The sequence below is a fragment of the Acanthisitta chloris genome, unplaced genomic scaffold, assembly GCF_000695815.1.
Source record: "Acanthisitta chloris isolate BGI_N310 unplaced genomic scaffold, ASM69581v1 scaffold4810, whole genome shotgun sequence".
In the NCBI taxonomy this organism is placed as follows: domain Eukaryota; kingdom Metazoa; phylum Chordata; class Aves; order Passeriformes; family Acanthisittidae; genus Acanthisitta; species Acanthisitta chloris.
In genome coordinates this window covers 1-14,806 of record NW_008650936.1, presented here as the reverse complement: position 1 = coordinate 14,806, position 14,806 = coordinate 1, and the positions used below count along the sequence as shown (strand labels likewise).

Here is a 14,806-nt window from a genome sequence, read left to right as displayed (position 1 = left end):
CTGCTGAAAGCACTGGTGGGTTCCCAAGCATATCTCATGCCAAAAAACACACCAAAATGATGTAAAATTTCCAGCACCAAAACATTTCATGGCACTGAAGCTGGGGGCTCCCATGCTTCTTAAACTTCTAAAATTGGCCATGTTTCTCTTATTTTCACAGTCCTTTGCAAGTGAAGCTGCAGCTGAAGAGCCCAGAAAATGTCTCATTGCTGAAAGTAAACTTTGAAGACGTTTTTGGGGGAAGAAAGAAATTCTGACCAAAATCTAAGTCTCAAAAACTGTTTTGAAGCACTAAGGAACCACCCAGATTCATCTGCAGTGAACAAAAACTAATCAAAGCACTTAAATGGATTAAAACCCACTCCTACTTAACACCCTGCCACTGGCCATCCTGCTGATTTTATTCTAAAACCAAAAGAAATTATTCATGTGTTTGCCCCAGGGGAAGTAAAACTAGTTTTCCCTGAAAATACACTTGGATTTGCCTAATGGGCACGACAGGGCTGCAGGAACTCCTCGGTGTGTGGCTTGTCCTTCCCATTGCAGCAGCTGCTGCCGCAGCTGGATATGCATCCCCAGTCCCCAGGCTGGATCCAGAGCCATGGGACTGCCCAGTGCAGGGTTGCAAATCAGGATCTGAGGTGAAACAAAATGTCTCAAGGTCCAGTGGTGTTGGCATTCCCCACGCTCTATTAAATATATTAACAAGTAGTAGAACAGTAAACTCCAGGTTGCAGTGGAGTAATTAAAACAATAAAATCTCTAAGGCTGAGATGATGCCTTTTGTTGTGGGTGGAAGGTGAGCAGAAAAAGAGAAAAAGAGCTTTATATCTGTACCAGCTCTTTGAAAGACATTTCCGAGAACAGCCTGGGAAGCAGCACCATTTCCCTGCTTAGAAGCAAGAAGGGACAGGAAGCTCAGGCCTCTGCAAGGGTGTAAACTTGTCTTGTTTCTTCCCATCTTCTTATCCCACCCCTTGGTCCCCTCAAAGCCTCTCCAATAAACCTTCCACACTGGGACTCATTGGATCTGAGCGATGAGCAGTCCTTGCATTTTGCCCGTGGCTGAATTTCACTCCTTTGAGTAAAAAAAGCCCTGACAGTTGAATTCAGTAAAGGAACTACCCGTCTGTGTGTCAAGAATAGGAAGAGTCACAACTTCTGCCCTGGGCTTGTGTGGCTCTGCCCTGGATGGAGAGCCCAGAGCAGCTTTACTTTGCACAGAATGCTGACGCAAACAAATACCATAATAGTGGAAGTAACTAACAAAACCCTGCTGGCTAGCACAGCACTTCTGAACCCCAGCTGCTTTTTTTTTTTTTTTAAAGTTGTTTTGAAAGTTAATTGTTGAGCCTCACAAAAAAAAAAGTAAAAATTAAATTGGAGTTGGGCAACTATTTATGCCAAGGTTAAATTGGGTCAAATCCTGAAATCCTGACTTCAGGCCAGACTCTACAGTTCCCATTGATTTACAAAGGAATGTTACATGTACTGGAGAATTTCTCCCTGGGTTGCTCCTCAGGCTCTGCTGGGTGAATGCTGAGTTTGGATCTCTAGGTTTGGCCCAGCAGGATGGCAATGCAGTGGGCTGCTGGGCAGGCCAAGAGTGATTTGCTCCAGACTGCAGTGGTTGTGTTATAATTTATGCTACAGCAAAACTCCTGAGTTTATCCTGAATGCAGCTGCATTATAGTACATGTCAGAGCAAAACTTCTGGATACACCCTTATGATCAGGGTGGGGATTTTCTGCATGTGGGATCTGTGGGACAAGATACCCCAAGCACAGAAACTGGATCATCCCTGCAGAAGACATGGTGGGGCTGCCAGGGTTTAATTGCAGCTCTCTGCTTGCTCAGAGGCATCTGGTTTGAGTGAAGCCTTTCAAACTTGCACCATTGGGGTAGGACCCACACAGGCTCACCGCAGAGAGCTCAGCACCATGCTGGTTGCTCCCATCCCCAGCTGTCTTTGCTTCTGTAACTCCCTGGCATTTTTTTACACTTTGCTAGCAACTGGGAGGAGCAACTGGGTTTTGAGATGGCTCCATTGGTATGCTGTGCATCCTTGTCACCAGGAGCATCCTCAGCCGGCCCATAAAGGAAAGCTCCAGCTCCCTTAGGCTGCAGATATGAAGCAGATACGAGATGAGAAGATGTTCTTGCACATTTTCTGAGCATATATTTTCTGTACACATTCAGAGTGATATATTTCTTCTTCCTCTGAATGGTCGCAGCAAGCTGGATCATGGCTGTATCATTATCCACATACTTTTTTTTTGTTTTGGTTGATCACTTCCCAACTTGACTCCTCCCTATTTAACTGAATAATTTCTTCCTTTTCTTTTAAGGGCAACCCATGTCCTTCAGTGGCTGCAAACATATGCAAGGAAAGTGCATTATCCAGCCCATTGGTGCATTATCCTGTTGGGTGTTGCATGTGATGATCACTGGAAGAATCACAGTGCTGAACTGTAGTTTTTCTATGGCATGTGGTGAGACTCAATAATTCTGTCTGTTACAAAGTCACTCATGCTAGTTGTTTCCAAATGAATCAATAACTCTTTTAAAGCTGCAGCTGCGAGACCGTGATCTATCTACTGCTGACTTCTGAACTGCCCATAGTCATACCCAGCATCTGTTGCTCTATGCAAGTCATCCCATTGACTCTGAGAAGTGCTGGGGTGTTCAGGGCTTTGTGTTTAAGTGGCAAACCATGGGCATGCTTCTACTCCCCCGGTGCTGGGAGTCCATTGCAGCTGGAGTGCTTTCCAAAATGATTCATCCTGACCTTTGCCTGAAGCACACAATGGCTTCCTAGCAAAGATGAACCAGATTTCTGGAAGACTCACTCGAAAACCATAGTGGAAAATTTCCATAAATAATTAAATGCAATCATTTGCAGAGGTCAAAAGATCTGGACACCTGTTTCCTGGGAAAGCAGTGGAGAAGGGGTGGGGAGTGAGGAGCAGCTGGACCATCACTCAGTTTTTCCAGTGTTCCAGCAAGATTAGCACCTGGGTAAAGGGCAGCTGACAGGTGCTGAAGATAACAAGACTGAGATCAAAGTGATGCGAAGAAGAGGCATAAAGACTGCATCGCTTTTCCAGAGGCGTCTGAACAGCATAGATTCGTGGAATGGTTTGTGTTGGTAGAGAGTGTAAAGGTAATCTAGTTTCAACCCCCCTGCCATAGGCAGGGCCACCTTTTACTAAACAATGTTGCTCAAAGCCCCATCCAACCTGGCCTTGAATATTTGTAGGGATAGGACATCCACTACTCTGAGCAAACTGTTCCAGTGTTTCACTACCCTCACAGTAAAGAATTTCTTCCTAGTATCTAATCTAAATCTACCCTCCAGTTTAAAACCTCTCCCCCTTTCCTATCACTACACTTCTGGATAAAGAGTCCCTCCTCATATTTCCTGTAAAGCCCCTTTCACTACTGAAAGATGCTCTAAGGTCTCTCCAGAGCTTTCTCTTCTCCAGGCTAAACAGCCCCTAATCTCTCAGCCTGTCTTCCTGGGAGAGGTGCTTCAGGAGCCTCCTCTGGAATTGCTCCATCAGGTCCTTAGGTTGAGGGTCCCAGAGCTGGATACAGCACTTCAGGTGGGGTCCCATGAGAGCAGAGGGGAATGGATGTGGGTCTGCTCAGTCTTGCTGTGCTTTCCTCACTGTGGAGGGACTGGCAGCAGCTTGGGATGTGTGTGCTGAAAACCCCCAGCAGCTCCTTCAGCTTTAAGGTCACAGATGCCAAAGGCAGGCTCTGAGCTGCCTCTACAAACTCATCATGTGGCGTTTTCATTGAATCTCTGACAAAGCGGTGGAAGACCTGATTAGCTCCAAACCCCCTTCCCTGTGCCGCAGGTGCAGGGATTTCGCCGAGGGAGGCTGTCAGCAGTAATAAACAATCTCCTTCATCAGCACACAGACCATGCTCCCTACACCACTCTGCCTGCCGCTGGGTGAGGCCTTTTCCTCTTGGGCTCTGACTCATGCCCACATGCATGAGCAGGATGTGCATCACAGGCCAGCCCCAGGTCAGCAGCTCAGCCCACAGCGCCCTGCGGAGCAGCCCTGCCTGTGACCAGCAGCCAAAACGCTGCAAGTGATCCTGAGCCATACCCGGCACTGGAGGCTGAAGCGGGATGCAACTCCAGCATCTTCCCTGCAGCACAGATAGATGTCCCAGGATGGACACTCTCCTGCCAGTGGCTAACACAGGCAGTGCTGTCTCCAGGAAGCACGGCTTGCCCGAGGAGCCTGCAGGCAGTGGGGTATCTCATGGGTGGAGTCCAGGGCCCATCCTAACATGTCAAAAGCAGTTTCCCTGCAAAGCCACCCGTGCCCCATGCTGGAGGGAGATTTCTCAGGACTTCGGCTGTGGCTGGCACATGCATGTGAAGCTCCTGGGCCACAGCACAACACGAAAAGGTGCTCCCTTTCCGTCCAAACCACAAATCCTGCTTTTCCCCACATGCCCAGAAAGAAAGAAGAGGAGATTGAGAAGAATGTTACCAAGTCAGGAAGTCATTCTGGAGGAGGGGGAGTAGTTCCTCTAACCTTGCACATGGAGAAAGAAAACTATTTGCTGACTTTGCCTTATATTTTAATTTATTGTTTTGCCAGCTGCTCAGATAAAAGGACGGAGCTCTGCCTGCTGTAATGAGGCAGCCAGACAAGTATGCCTCGGCAGCATGGAGCATCTGGCCAGAACACTGGTGACAAGTGGGGAATAGTCCAAAGAGTTCACGGGACACATCCTTTCAAATCCCTCTTGCAACAGAGGACCAGACACCTGTTTGTTCTTCCTCACATGAAAGTTTGAAATGTCCTTGAGACCATTGCCTTCAGCAGACAGGGCTCGTACATACTAAGGATCACAAGACCCATGATAAAAAAACCCATGCGTTTGCTGATTAAGTCTTTCTGTCTACTGTACTCAAGTCCTCAACACCCCAGGTGCTGTGGCTGCTTCTGAAGGCTATTGACCTGCACAGAGCACGACTGCACTCCATCACTTCCAGTCCCCATGGGGAGTGGGGGCAGCACAAAGACCCTCCAAAACTGGGCAAGTTGCTCCTCTTCAGTTGTTTCAGTCTTACTCCTGTTGTTTGAAGCCTATTCTCTTTCCAAGCAAGGTGACAATGAATCAGTGTCAAGTTCTGCTCTGGAATTCATCGCCGCATGATGTTAAGACTCCAAGGTACAGATGGAGTCAAAGGCAACCAAGCAAGGCTTCCAATCATAGGAAGGCCCTTGGAGAATACTTAAACACCAAGTGGGCATCAGTGGGCCAGAGTGGCATAGAATAATAGAAAGGTTTGGGTTGGAAGGGACCTTAAAAACCACCTAGTTTCAACTATCTGCCATCCAGTGGGGCAGGGGCACCTTCTACTAGACCAGGTTGCTCAAAGCCCCATCCAACCTGGCCGTGAACACTTCCAAGGGTGGGACATCCACAGCTTCCCTGGGCAACCTATTCAAGGTTGCAAAGAATTTTTTCCTAACATCTAACCTAAATCTACCCTCTTTCATCTTAAAACCATTACCCCCTCATCCTATCACTACACTCCCTGATAGTAAGTCCCTCTCCATCTTTCCTGCAGATGCCCTTTAGGTACTGTGTTCCTGTGCTGCAGGGGAACATCACAGGGGTTGCCTGACAGGCACTTGCTATATTCCCATCCACATCTATAGGCATGAGGCATCTGAATGTGCTTTTCCTGGGGGTGGATGGACCTGTTGGTCCCTCAGATCCAGGCAGCTTGGGCACAGGCATGAGGGTGGGGAGAAGCAGAGTTCACCACCATGCTTGTCAACCAACAATTTCACACAAGCACCATGTGGGTTTTACACTTTTGCCTGGTGTTTGAGGGTTGTTGCCCCCCTGCTTTGCAGCAGAGGCTGCTGCCTGAGCTTTCTGAGCCTAATTCTGCTGCCTTTATTCACTGGGGGAAATGCTTACTCACGTCAGGCATCCCACTGCCCATCTGCAAAGTCATTGTCATTGTGTGTGACACTCCTGTGCAGCCTTTTGCACTAAATTTTGTCAGTACTTTGCCCCAGGTTACTTACACGGCAAAGGAAACTCGCGGTATTTGAACCTCAGTGAGACTATGAATCGAACAAGTCAAGACTTGACAGGGATGTTATCACAGGGCCCAGCAAAGGCTTTACGCTCAATTACAGTTATGGTTTCTGTGATTCATCTAAATGTTTATGGCTTTGTCACTACCTGGAAGTTAAGAAAAGGGGGTGGTGGGGAGAAACAAAAAACCCAAACAAACAAACAAAAAAGAAACACCAAAAGCAAACATGAAAAGCTCAAAAAACGTTCTGCAATGAACAATTTGCTGGTGCAAGACTCTGAGTGACACAGGAGAAACTGAGCAACTACCTTGGGTGGTGGGGAAGAGTCATTTTCTGTGGTGACCGAAGCTATATTTGATTTCTTAGGCAATGTCGGCTTTTGCATGCTACATTCTTTGGCTAATTGCCAGCGCGATGTGTAATACTTTAGCCACACTGTTGTTACTTAATCCTTTCCTAATCTGCAATTTGCGCAAGAGGAGTAAAATCTAAGCAAAGCCACTGAGAACATCTCCACTAATAATTTATCAAACTCGACTTTTGTTGTTGGCAGGAGATGGTAGTTGGTGGAGGTGAATATTTTCCCACAACAGCGCCGTATCATAAACACAGGGCAGCTGATTCATGCCACACTTATTTTCTGTCATCCACCCTTCGTGTCACCCTGATATTTCTTCGAATGATAAGCCCGCGTGTGTGCTCACAACACACCGCCGAGGTCCCAGTTTCATCTCTTTCTGCAAATTACACATTAATTAACCACTAATAACAGTGGGAGTTGCACGCAGAAATCCACACCCGCTGTGATGAGACCGTGCCCTTGGTGAGCAAGTGCCTTATTAATCACCTGCACCTCAGCGCCAGAGCTGCCTCCACAGCTCTGCAAGACAAACGGCCTCGGAGAGGGAAGTGCCCGGGTGCTTGCCAGCCCTAATCCTGCCTTAAAGAAAAGCGTTACCTCTTGCTCTATGAATTTTATTTATTTTGGTCCTCTGGGCAGTGCTTGCTGTTGTTAGAAACATGATTGCTTCATACAGTTATGTTAATGTTTGCATTTGACAGAATGTAATTGATACTTCGGCTGCTCCGGCTTCAAAGCCAAATTAGGAAATGAAGTGCTGCACATTAGCTTGTTTAGCTGGTTAAATACTGTAAATAAATACGTGCAGGGCAATGAAAACTAATGAGATTTCTTTAAGGCATTTTCTAAATAGCTGGCTTCATAAGAAAAAAAAACCCAACAGAAAAAGTTCCTGCTCTGAACTCATATCCTGAAGGATTTGTCGTTTTGCTGCAACAAAAGTTGATTCTGTCTGAAATCCAAACTCTGGATTTCACTTGGAGAAAAGGATTTTGCAAGTTATGAAGGAATCATGGCAAGAACTGTTGCAAATTTCACGGTAATTTTACCAACAATAGTTCTGAGAGATGTTGCATTTAACAAAGCCATTTTTTGCAAGGGATTAATTCAGACTGTGGTTATATGTCAAGCTATTCTTCTCAATGCTTGCTAGGAAAACATCTTTGTAAGAAGCACTGGCATAGGGTATTTCTTTGCACTGCTAAATCTGTGTAGTGCCATAATGCTGAATGTTGGGCTTTTTTCCCTGACAGAATGCAATAGCATGTAAAAAAGCAGGGGAAAAAAATCTGCTTTTGTATAAAGAGATAATCTGTGGAGATTTGCTTGACAGAGTGCACTCAGCACTGATGGAATAAAATGTGTCTCAGGTTCTGTCTCAGGCTTGCCTTCAGTGCATTAAAACAGAGCTAGAAAAGAGCATTGCACTGTCTTTGTGATCCAGCTAACGGCAATGAATCGTCATCTGGTACATCTGTATAAAAAATTGTTCTTCCCCCCCTTTCATAAATAATACATTGATGCAGGAGTGCATTTGACTGACTTGAAAGAGTTCTCCTAAAATCAGGGCACTTTTAAGCATAGGTAGAACTGAGCTGCTACCAATACTTCTTAATTAACTGCAAATAACTTGAGCAGTATCACCTGCTTGGCAAAGAGATGTTGACCTTAAACCTGAGCTTGCTGAGCTGGCTGTTTTACCTGGCACTTTCAGAGGAAGCTGGTTTATAAATTCTGCTGTGCTACTTCAAAAGAAAATTATTGAACCGGTGCCTAAAATGCAGCTGAAGTATTACAAGTCGATAAAAATACATATTTAGGATGTAAGACCTATCCTGACTGGGAGGTGGTTCAGTGCTGGCTCAGGATGGAGCCCAGGATGTTGTGAAAAACCTCAATTTTCTTGTGTTTTCAGCAGCAAATGAGGAGGATTGAATGCTCCCAGCACTTTTCAAAAAAGCCAACATCTTGCAACTTCAAAATGAAAATGGTGACCAGGTCTGCAAAATGCAAGAGAGATTCATGCGGTCCTCAGCCAAAAGGACCATTTAAAAATAGCCAAATTATGACTCTCTCAAAAAGAAATGTATGCATTGCATAAATCAAAGTTCTCACACCCACCATCAAGGTTTAATCACTTAATATGCTGGTTCTTTCAACATGCTCTGAAACTTTGTATACAATAATACAACGATGGGGTAAGAAGCAATAGCAATTTATTCTGCTGTACAAACGGATGTTGCATTATAATCCCTAAAGCAACACAGAGGCTGCTTGCAGATGTTACTACAATTTGGCATTTATTTTAATTGCTCTGCAGCATAGCTCATGTGAAACAAAGTCACGAGATGACCTACACGTTCACCTACTAAGGGTGACTTAACTGCGAGAGAAAAAAAAAAAAGTGTTTTGAAAGTTTTCAAGGTTTCACTAAAACATGAACCTCCTGCAGTTGTTTTGAAAGGATGCATCAGGGCTTCTGTCCAAGCCTGAAAGCATGGTAGGGCCGGGGGTAATTTAATCAGCCAGGCTATGTGGCACATGTAGTTTTACAAGTCTTGCAAGAATAACATCAGTAAAGTAACTTGAGATATTTCGGTGTCTGACATTCACTCAGCAAGTGCTAAGAAAATATGCTTACTGCACAGATCACTGGATTCTCAGAGTGGGAGTCACGGTGCCTAATGAGAGTCAGTGCACTTTGCTTTATCACTGACCAGCTCCCTATTCCCTCCTTTCACTCTCCGCTCCTCTTCTAAAAACAAAATAGTTTTTCAAGTTGTTCCTTCTCAAGTAGCTGCCTGGAAGCAGTTGCTCTGCTGAACAGATTTCAAGCAAAAGGACAAAGTTAAACATGAGGCAAAGTATAAATAAAAATCAAGACTCTTCCTCCTCCTTTCCACTTGTGAGCGATGATCTCACCGCTCCGGGTGGATTGCAAGGGTGGCTTGATCTCTTTCAGGAAAGCACATTCTCTAACCTTGATACTGCAGCTATTTATACTCCTCTCTTCTCACCACAAAGCAAAGCAGCTCTAACAACCTTTCCCTTCATTTTTAACAGGAGCACTGGGTGGCCGCTGCACTGCCTCCCAACAGCAGGGTCAAGCCCCTGCCCACAGGCTCTAGCTCCCCGTAATGCCAATGCTCTTGGCTGCTGACTCTGCTTCTGTTTGCTCATTTTTAGACATCTGAGATCTGATTTTTCCACTGGCTGGAGCATCACATGGCCAGGCACACAGGTGCAGGATGACAGCCCTGCAGTGCCATAGCATCTTCTACTCACAGGGCGCAGAGGGAAATGAATGCGCAGCCTGAAAGACAAGAGGATTTCTGAAGTTCAGAGGCAGAGCTGTAACTCCTCTCCCTGTTGTTTATCAGGCAAGTAGGATACCCAGTTTCTCAGAGCTCTGGGGACATCTCAAGCCCTTTCCACCCTACAAGAAACAGGAGCCATTCCCTCTGCGCATTCATCTCCCCAGGGATTCAACCCTAGGCAGAGCTGCGGGAGTGCAGGCTAACACAGGATGGAACACATATAGGGACTGTAGAGGAACTGATTCTTTCTGAGGTCAAACCCCCGTTTTTCAGATTAAGCCAAACATACTGAAGCTGCATTCCCCTTGAGACACAGCAAGAAATGGGGACAAACATTATGAAACCAAGTTTATTAAAACTTTCTACAAGTCAGACTTTATCATCCAGGTTTCCACAGACATACACATATGTACAAGTTGGACATAGTGTTTTTAGCTTTTCTGGCAGAATTTTCTACCAATATATACAAATGTACTGTTTTTCATAGAAGGGTTAAACTGTATCACAGATACAAATGTCAAGCAATCATGAGAGGTTTAGTGCAACGGAGAGCTGGAGCGCTCTGCTCTTAATGCTCATGATTCTGTCAAGTTAGTATTGCCAACAATAATTCACATTAAATTGCTCTTCAACACCTCTTATTAGGACAAACGAAGTACAACAAAACAAGAAAACAAAACCCCAAACAGTAAGGTATGTACAAAGTACACAGTCCATGAGGTATACATGGTATTCTCGCAACGCGCGGTGAGACTGCAGCTTGCCAGGGTTAACCCTTAAAATGACTTCGCTCAAACTGTGTGATATTGGGGACATGCATCACCCCCCTCACGGCCATTTCAGAAGCCACACTCTCACCTAAGGTGAATGGACATCTCTTTGCGTAAGCCACTGGACACAAGTGTGAAACAAAGCAGAAATTTTAGGCAGGACTAAGCTTTACTTACCCCCAAACCCAGGAAGCTAATGATTTAGATATATTCATTATCCACGCGCATTGGGAAGACTATGAATAATCATGCAAAAGGGAAAAAAAAAAAAGGGCTGGAGGCAAACAACATACCGAAATAGTCAACTAAGGGCACAAGAAGATTTTACTCTTAAGACTAACTTTTTGGGTGGTGGAGGGATGGGAAGAGGAGAGGTGATGTTTTTGAGTTGTGCCGGTTGGAAAACATGGCCGTGTTTACAGGTACTGTACAAGATATCCCTTATCCTTTTCCAGGGGAAGGTGCCCCAGCTGATAGTGTTACAGTTTGGTAAACAGATATGTTTTGGCACTCGGAGCTAACGAGACCTGCTACTGGACAAGCTCGCTGAGGGCATAAAGTTATATAGGCTACACCATGGTAACGTGAGGCTTAAGTCTATTTAAAATGCTTTCCCGGTCAGCGAACGGGATCAGAGGGGATCCAGCTGGGAGATCCACTGGTTGCTGCTTCACAAAGAGCCACAGCAGTGATTTTTCTTACGGGTGGATCTAGGAGTTTCATGCCTCTGAAAGCAAGATCAGCTGGAGGAGCAGCAGTGAGCAGACAGCTGGCCGTGGTGGGCAAAGATCTCCTTCCCTCAGTAACGTGTGCTTACAGTCAGAGAGCTGCTTTGTGAGCTGGCTGGTGTTGCATGCCGAGTCGATTCCCCTTTGAACCATTTCTGTCAGATTTGCTCGGGTAGAGGCTTGCCTTGTGCCCCCCAGCCCCTACACATCATGGCCAGGGCTCCACACCTCTGCAGCTGCCACAGGAAAGCAGAAGGGGCTGCATTTCCATCCCACACCTTGCCAGCCGTAAGACTTCGCAGCCAAGATGCGACCAGTTACACCAGTGGAGGATGTGGGAGGCAGGAGAAGAGCCAGATGATTCTCCCAAAGCTGCACAGGTCCTCTGGGGCTGGCGGAACGAACCGACCAGCATAGCAAGAGGATGGAACTCGGAGCAAGCTCAGGACACAGAGATCTCCAGGTTGGTGTTCATTTAAGCAAGGTCACTTTTCTGACCATACTGGCACTTTCAGATGCTGTTGAGTTTGCAGACGTGGAAAAATGAACCCCTATGAAGATGCCGGAGGTGAGAACCGATGAGGTTTTTGAGATTTTGGGGTTAGCAGAAGAAGGAACTAATATCATCACTGTCTCCATGGTATTCTGGAACGATCTGATCTGAAGTTCCTGTCTCCTGGTCTGTATATCCAGGCTCCAAGACCGCCTCAAACCAAGGGTGAAGCAAGATCTCTGGAGCAGTGAGTCTTTCGGAGGGCTCCCGCCGCAGGAGGCTGCGGATGAGGCACCGGGCTTTGGGGGAGACATGGTCAGGAATACAGAACTGTCCCCGCCGGATTTTGGAAAACAGAGTGCTAGGGTCCGAGTCATGGAAGGGATAGCGTCCCACCAGCAGGGTATAGAGCATCACTCCCAAACTCCACACATCAGCCGACTTTCCAGAGTAAGTCCCTGTTGTGTTTAGGATCTCAGGACTGACGTATGCAGGGCAGCCGTGCTTGTCCGAGAGCGCATCATCTTCGCCTTTGATGATGTGTGTGTCTTCCAGGCTCTCCAGCCGCAGCTGAGTCCTAGGGAGGGCAGGAGAGGAAGCCACAGATGAGAAATAGCAACACACAGTCACGAGCAAGCACAGCAAACCCCTACCATGACCCCATTCTCCCTCTCGCACTGGCACCGAGAAAGGAGAGGAAACACTTTTTAATTTGCAGTGGAGAAGTTGCCTGGACTCCCGGCTGTGTGTACTGGAAGTGCAGCTGTGTGCACTGGGTCAGAGCTCAGTGACGCCTGCTTGTTTTATTTACTGGGGATTTTAACAACACAGAAGGCCTTGAGGAACACCAGCAAGTCACCTTCTACCAATGCAGGTTGCAGTGCCACTGCAGGGGGTTAATCAGTGACATGGCACAGTACAGCTGCTACGTGCAGTTCAGGCTTTGGGCAAACAGAATCCAGCTGTGTGATTCCACAAACCTCAAAGCCCAGCTCCTTTCTACACTGGTGGGGATCATCAGCCCCTCTGAGCTTTTTATTTGTTTTTAAATTTTATTTTATAACATTCTTTTTGCCTTTCCAGAGCATACCACAGCACCCACCACCTCCCAAGTGGAGATGGGTCCTCCCCAGGCTCCTGTTTTGGGGGGTACAGGGAGCGTCCGTGGGCAGGGAAGTCACCAGCCAGCCCTGGAAGGGCTCTGCACTGCCTGGCAGCTCGCTGGGCTGTAGATGCGCTGGCTGCAGCCTGTCCTCAGCCTGACCTCGGCAAATACCCATTGGTTCTGCAAACGGAAAATATGACTCAACGAGAACTGTGGGCCCAGGATTGGCTGCGGGAGCCCTGAAACTGCACCTGTGCGAGAGCCCGCGTCGCCTGCCATTGCTTAACCCTCTTCTTGCCAAATGTGATGCACATGACACTCGCCTGTGCAACGCATTATTTCCAAATGAGTGAGACTGTGTGCAATGTAACATTTCAACAAATGTTTCATCTTCTTATGGGAGGGAAAAGTTGCAATAGTTTCCTTCAAAGGAATTGCTTTCTTTGCATGTCAACATACGGCTGTTTCTGCTCCAGAGGGGCAGTGCTGGTTAATTTTCTTATCACCTTTGTAAGCGGCATCATGAAGAAGCATTAAAAAAACCCAAACCAAACCCCTTTTCTTCTGCTTCAGTAATATCACCTACACTTTCGTGATATTAAGCACAATTCCATTACAGCTTTTACTTAGTATTTTAGCTTTCCACGGGAGAAGTCAGTCAGTTTTGCCGATTAAAAGTTATTTCTGACTGCCATGTGCGATGAGGCACTGCAAGAGCAGCAAACACTCCAGGGAAATACTGAATTATTTCCCTAATCTAAATTTAACAACTAGATTCTATGATCTCTCTATAAACCTAGGCTTTAGGCTAAGTTTTACTGAAGTGATTTTCTTCAACGCAGGATTCCCAAAGCAGCATTTAAGCATGTCCCAGCTTCCCTCCTGTGTGTGCACACACCCATGGGCGCAGGGGCCACGCAGAGCACGGCAGTAAAGGAGGGATAAAAGCCTCCAAGGACACAGCCAGTGTTTCCTCAGCAGCGTCACCCTGATCAGCAGGGGGGTCAGCAAGGAGACCCCTCCTGAGAGCCGCAGCTTTGCCGCGGTCACAGCGCAGCTCTCCCCAGGAGGGAGCAGAACTCCAGCTCCTCACACCTCCTGCTTCCCCTTCACGGCACAACACCTCGGTCTCCCTCCTCTCCCTTTTTTTTTTTTCATTTGACACTGAATGAGTGGCACACATGACATCTTCTGGTGCTACCGAGCATCTGAACGATCATCTCTTTGTCTGCCAGCAGGTTTCACTGAACTTCTGCTGAATGAGAGGAAGCTCCCGGCGAGCTTCCTCCCTTTCATCAGGCAAGATGTAACTAAGAGTGAGCACGTACCGGTTAGATCCGTGACCTACTACACACACGTGACGGGGACTACTCGGATCGCTCGCAGGTGATGCCTGGCTGACAGGGCTGGGACGCTTTCTGCGTCCCTGGATGTGGCATTCCTCCCTCCCCATTCACCCCAGGGCTGGCTGCTAACAGCCGCTTACCTTTCTTCATTAGAGAAGACAAATTTCCTGAGCTTGAGGTCACCGAGTACAATGGCTGACTGGTGGCAGTGAGCTACGGCCGAGACGATCTGCTTGAAGAGCCGAGCAGCCTCCTCTTCCCTCAGCCTCTTGCAGCTCCTCACGTAGGAGTGCATGTCCCCAAAGTCCTTCTCAAAGAACACATAGGCCTTGGTGTCCCCGAGGATGACTTCCACAACCCCGGTGATGTTGCGGTGAGACGGCAGCTGGATGTACGGCCGGATCTTGTCCTGGTAGTGTTTGAGGGGGAACACCTGGACGGAGCAAATTAAACCCAAATTCACTCTCAAGGGCGTTGGACGCTGCCGCTCGCGTAGCAACTCTCCCCAAACAATGACGGGGGAGCTGGAGCGGAGCCAGCGCTCGGCGGGATCGGCAGCGGCGCCGCTCGGAGCGGCTACCGAGACCCTTCCCGCCC

General features: G+C 47.2%; 1 protein-coding gene across 1 annotated transcript; it reads right to left on the bottom strand.

Moving 5' to 3' along the window:
- Nucleotides 1-11,866: 11,866 nt before the first annotated feature.
- TRIB1 (tribbles pseudokinase 1) lies at nucleotides 11,867-14,639 on the bottom strand. The gene is made up of 2 exons (XM_009070885.1): nucleotides 14,350-14,639; nucleotides 11,867-12,335 (listed from the first exon to the last, which is right to left on the bottom strand). Exons 1-2 carry the CDS (start codon nucleotides 14,502-14,504, stop codon nucleotides 11,867-11,869), a joined length of 624 nt encoding a protein of 207 aa, XP_009069133.1. The 5' UTR covers nucleotides 14,505-14,639.
- Nucleotides 14,640-14,806: the final 167 nt, after the last annotated feature.